At 37.0% G+C, this 6000-nt stretch overlaps 1 protein-coding gene across 4 annotated transcripts in view; it reads left to right on the top strand.

Annotated features, from left to right (window-relative positions):
- htt (huntingtin) overlaps window positions 1-6000 on the top strand; it is a 51799-nt gene continuing 45799 nt past the window's right edge. For all 4 annotated transcript variants that reach the window (XR_011238140.1, XM_034981355.2, XM_069506806.1 and 1 more), the window contains exons 1-6: window positions 1-189; window positions 256-397; window positions 1134-1255; window positions 1917-2134; window positions 3019-3150; window positions 3612-3745. Coding sequence is in view for 3 of the 4 variants with exons in the window: in XM_034981355.2 (XP_034837246.2) it covers window positions 125-189; window positions 256-397; window positions 1134-1255; window positions 1917-2134; window positions 3019-3150; window positions 3612-3745 (813 nt within the window). In the remaining variant the exon portion in view is untranslated. The remainder of the gene's footprint in view (window positions 190-255; window positions 398-1133; window positions 1256-1916; window positions 2135-3018; window positions 3151-3611; window positions 3746-6000) is intronic.

The following is a 6000-nucleotide window of genomic DNA, read 5'->3' as shown; positions in this document are numbered from 1 at the left end:
TTGATTTTCCAATTTGTTTATTGCGTTTTTCCGCTGTGGAAATTCCGATTGTTTCTTTGCTTACTAATCTTCATAAATATGAGCATATCGACTTTTCCGTGTCTTGGCTGATGAATAAGCAGCCATGAACGTGTTGGAAAAGGCGGAGAAAGCCTTAGAGTATTTAAAAAACTGTGAAGGGTTAGCTAAGTGAGTACGTTTAGAAGGTGGTGTGGTGTTTTTGTGGTTCTTTTTGCAAGTAAAGTGTTTTTGCAGAGGTCATGAGCTGCAAGCCGCAGCTGGGACGTTGGGTCGGTGTTTAGGAGCGCTGGGCAGCCGGCAAAATTGTGCAAGACATTATGCAAATTTACTACACTCAGCCATACCAATTTTATTAACTTTGGCCAGCAATGAAAGTGTAAGTTAAAGTAGACGTTAAAGTAGAGATTTCCTGAGCTGAGCCTGTGCTGGAAGACTAGTGAAAATGCCAGCAGGACTTTAAAAATACAAAATTCATAACAATTGATCACTAAGATCTATTTTTATGGAGTTAAACTTTTTAAACTTGTTTTTTTGTAGTAGACTAAAAATAGCACAATAGTTCGTACAACCGATATACATTGGGGTCCCAAGGTGCTGGAATGGCGACCTCGCACCGTTGGAAGACCCCCACTAGGTGGATAGACAACATTAGACGAGTCGCAGGGAGCCGCTGGATTCAGGCGGCGCAAGGCCGTGGCGTGTGGAAGTCCCTACAAGAGCGCTATGTCCAGCAGTGGATGTCTATTGGTTGATGATGATGATGTTGAAAAATAGCACAAACCTGTTTGAATTAAATAAACAATAATCAAAATTTACAGGTTCCTGGCATAATACAAAAACTTGAATCAGATTGATTGATAATGCTAATTTTGAATCTTAATTTTGGCATATTTTAATAATTGGCATATTATATATTATATTGGCATATTATCATATATTTGGCATATTATATATTATATTGGCATATTATCATATATTTGGCATATTTTAATTAACTATAAGTAATTAAAATATGCCATAAAATGACTTATTACATTTATTGTAATTGGGGCAGTAGGCATAGATAGCAGGATATTAAATATATCTAACCTTAGTTTTGAATATTATTCCAGGCAGAGGTGCGCTTGCTCGGAGATGAAGCACTGAACAGAGCTGTAGCAGGAGGCTTTGCCTTCCACTCCTATAAAACTAATATTATACTGCAGAACCAGATCGATGTTAACAAAAATGCTAGGTAATTTTTTTTGATTAGCATTTAATTTATACTCGAATTTTTAATTAAACAACACGTTTTGACATTATCTAATGTACAAATTCTATGTCATCGTGTTTAATGCATATATATTATTTACTAGCTTATGCTCGCGACTTTGTACGCGTGGACTACACAAATTTCATACCCCTATTTCATCCCCTTAGGGGTTGAATTTTCAGAAATCCTTGCTTAGCAGTTGCCTAAGTCATAATAGCTGTCTGCATGCCAAATTTCAGCCTGATCCGTCCAGTAGTTTGAGCTGTGCGTTGATAGATCAGTCAGTCAGTCAGTCCTTTTCCTTTTATATATTTAGATTTTAGGTAATGTGTACAGCTAACGGCGGTTACGCACTCATCTGATCCGAGTCCGTGAAAATACGTTCCTTTTTGTTTTGTATGGGAGCTCATGACATAATATATCATAGATATATCTCTGGTATTATCACGGATGACGGTTAGAACTCAAATGACGGATGTGCATTGCGTCATTGCCGTAAGGGTAGAGGCTTAGATCCTGATCTATTGTATTTATATTTAGACATTTTATAGTTACAACCTGTTTTGTGTACCTTTTCAATAAAATAAAATAAAAATAAAATCTGAAAGCATGTATTAAATAATTTATTTTTATTTTTATTTAGATGGATCAGGGCTGCCCTCTCTCGCATTTGTATTGGAGACTGTTGGCTTCGACCAGGAGTTGGCAAAATTCGTTCCCAAGCACAAACACTGTTCCCAAAGCTCAGTCAAATTGTACGACAGACAAATGAAATTCAACTTATTGTAGAAGCGTTAGATCACAATTTGCCACGGCTGCTGACTGCTTTGGCTGAATATACAACTGATGAAGAGATATCTGGTATGTATTTTCAATTGACACTTGTTCAAGTACTAGATGATGTGAGTGACTTTGTCTGTGTGGATTTAGATATTAAAAATCCCATGGGAACTCCTGTAGGAGGATAGATATAGGCTAATTTTCCAGGACAATAGGCTACTGCTTATATCTATCCCCAGGATGCAAGCTACCTCTGTACCAAATTTAGTAAAAATTGGTTAAAGGAACAGGCCATAAAAATGTAACTCTCCCAAATGGTGTAATATCTGTGGCCATTGGGTCCATTAACATGGAGAGTGGAGACCACAGTTGCTGCACCATTTGTCAAATTCTTGAAAAGCCCGCAGCACATTAAAAAAAAAGAATATTAGCCAAGTTAATTGCTGACTAATACTCCCCTATCCTCTCCAATTAGCGTAAAGCTTGTGCTAGGAGTAGGTACGACAATAGTGCAATGGGTGGGATTTGAACCGGCGACCTTTCAGTTTTCAGTCCGCTCCTTTAACCATTGAGCTATCAAGGCTCTATTGCCAAAGCCTCCCCCACCAGACAAAACTGATTGATTGAACAGCAGCAGCTTCTTGGCCGAGATGTTTTTGCTAATACGGTATTTGACAACTAGTCAAATCAGTAACTTTATATCAAACCTCAAAACGCGCGCTTCTAGTATGCGAAATTCTATGAAATGCTGGTATGTGACGTCACTCACTAATCATTTGACGTGCTTTCTTTTTTTAGTTTAATCGATAATATAAAATGGTTGTCACACATAAAACTAACAAAGTATGTTGAATTTACGTATTTTGGAAGACGCTCTATTTAATAATTACTGAGAAATAATTTATTTTTGACATAGTCAAATACCGTATTTGCTTGCTACTAAAAAAATGACTTGTTATTTGCAGAGTTATCCAAAGCTCTCTTAGGGCATGTAGAATGTTCAGAGCCAGCAGTGAGAAGGGGTATCGCGAATTGTGTAGCTCATCTGTGTTCACACCGGGAACCTTTACTAACTAATGTTTTAGCTAGAGTTTATGGTGAGTAGTAAACTTTTATTTTATTTTTAACTAGCTTATGTTCGCGACTTCGTCCGCGTGGACTACACAAATTTCCAACCCCTATTTCAACCCCTATTTAATAGAAGAATGGGGTCTTGGATTGTGGTCGTTTATGAGACTAGACTTCATTATTAAAGAATAATTTTAAAAAACCATGAATTTATTTGTTTTTAATATAATTAATTATTAACGTCACCGCTGTACGGAAAGTGAATAATGACGTCACAATGCATAAATGACAAATATTTTTCAATTTTGTAACAATATTGTTTTCAATGTTAAAAAAAAAATCATGATGTTTTTTAAATGAATCTCTTTAATAATGAATTTTAGCCCCGTAAACTACCGCTATACAAAAAAATTACATCATTTTATTACTAACGATTCAAGATTATTGATATTATTGATCAAGAAATGTGTTACAAATTTTTTTTCAACAGAGAAGCTATGGCCGTCAGCACAAGAAGACAACGCGGTAGTCGGATGGTTTTGCGTTATCAAAGCCATATTCCAGATCAACAATATATCGAAGTTCAAGGAAAACGATCTTTTCAGTGCGCAGGATTATTTGGAGGTAAATCTAAAAATGTATTGATTTACCGCTTCAATTAATAATAATCAATCTATCTGTAATCTGTGGTAAATTACTTATTAACGTTGTTATATTTGTTAAAAGGGACCACACAATTTTCAACGAATATAAAAACGTTACTAAGTAACTTATTGATAAATTTTACAATAAAACTTAAAGCTAGCCTTATCTAATTACTAAAAAAATCATGTGCGCGTAGAATGCTGCCAAGAAAGTGATAAGTGGCCTAAGATGGGACGCGTTTATCTAGATTCTAGAATAGGGATCTTCTAGATTCTAGAAGATGCTTATTCACTCTTGTTTTAAAGATACCCGGGCCTTATTTATACCCGGGATGTCTTAAGCGCCAGGCAAACCTTATTATTACATCTTTCTCAAAGGTTTCTGTTATTTGTTTACCTTTTAAGGCAGCTCAGTTCGGTGCTTTCTTCATACAAACGTAGGAGGGAAAATACAACAATATTCGATATTGTACGCACAAAACTAAGAATTATATCGATTTATCTCGTCATTATCTAGGTTCAATGATATCTAAAACATTGAAAAAAATATTGATTTAAAAGTTACGAGCCTCAAAAGATTCCTATTTTAACACTAAATTTATGTCAACTTTGGGCGTAAATAAATAAGATTAGGAATAGGAAAATTCTAAAAAAAATTATCATTAGACATAGTTTATTTATTCATTAGTTGAAATAACTTTACTTTGCAAACCTAAATTCAGTAGTTTTTTCTCAAAAATACTTTTCCCAAACTACTGTTCAACCCTTTTCAAGCGCTAGATTTCGGCTAAAATCATCATGCTTCTCACCCCAAAACATTAGACACCGCGCGGGTGGCGGAGGGAAGGGCCAGCCCAGCGGCGCGCGGCTGCGCGTGTAATATTGTGGTTTCTATGACGACAACTGTTGTTATTAATATGTTTTCAAAAACAAAAGTCGTAATGATTTTATAAAATTAATTTTTATTCAGTGGCTATGCAAATGTGTAGAAGATTGAGCAGAGCAGAGTCAATAAGTCCTTCAAATACTTATTGCATTTTGTACATTGACCTCTGGAATTTGAAATTTGGACACCAATTTTATTCATTGGTTTATTGACCTGACTTTGTTGTTGAGGTCCTAGTAGGGATATCTACTCGTGTGGTCCTAGTACAATAGGTAAGTAACTTTGTTTAGTTATTTATTTTATCTAATTTTAAAAAACCGGCCAAGTGCGAGTTGCTCGCGCACCAAGGGTTCCGTACTCAGGTATTTTTTTGACATTTTGCTCCATAAATCAAAAACTATTATGCATAAAAATAAATAAAAATGTGTTTTAGAATACACACAATACAGTAAAGCCCTTTCATATAATACCCCACTTGGTATACTTATTATACATTGAAAATTGAAAATACTAATTATTTTTTCATTAACACACTTTAATTTTTTTTTGTAAGTTGTAATCACAAATCTATGGTTTTCGGATTTATTCCTTTACTTGTGCTCTAAGACCTACGTACCTACTAAATTTCATGATTCTGGGTCAACGGGAAGTATCCTATAGGTTTGTGTGACAGATACGACACAGACGGAGAGACGGACAGACAGACAGACAACGAAGTGATCCTAAGGGTCCCTTTTTTCCTTATAAAGTACGGAACCCTAAAAAGGTACCTGTATATGTATAATAATATAGGTAGGTAGGTACCTACCTGGTGGTATTTCTTTGTATTTTTAGGGTTCCGTACCTCAGAAGGAAAAAACGGAACCCTCTGTCTGTCTGTCTGTCGGTCCGTCTGTCCGTCCGTCCGTCTGTCCGTCCGTCCGTCCGTCCGTCCGTCCGTCCGTCCGTACGTCCGTCAGTCCGTCCGTCCGTCCATGCGTCTGTCGGTCCGTCCATCGGTCCGTCTGCCCGTCCGTCTGTCCGTCTGTTCGTCTGTCGGTCTGTCCGTCTGTCTGTCTGTCCGTCTATCTGTCTGTCTGTCTGTCTGTCCGTCTTACAAATAAAGTACGCAACGCTTCGTACAAATAGTACTTTTTTATTTATTTACTAGCTGACGCCCGCGACTTCGTCCGCGTGGATGTAGGTTTTTAAAAGCCCGTGGGAACTCTTTTATTTTCTGGGATAAAAGAAGGCAGGTCATGCCTGTCGTAGAGGTGATGGCCGTTGGAGCCGGAAAGTTCTTGAGTGGAGACCGCGTAGGTATAAGTAAGCGTAGTGTGGGACGCCTTCCAGCACGATGGACCGACGAT

This window comes from Maniola hyperantus, chromosome 24 (genome assembly GCF_902806685.2).
Source record: "Maniola hyperantus chromosome 24, iAphHyp1.2, whole genome shotgun sequence".
Classification (NCBI taxonomy): domain Eukaryota; kingdom Metazoa; phylum Arthropoda; class Insecta; order Lepidoptera; family Nymphalidae; genus Maniola; species Maniola hyperantus.
Note: the sequence above shows the minus strand (reverse complement) of the source record. Positions and strands in the feature narration are given on the sequence as shown.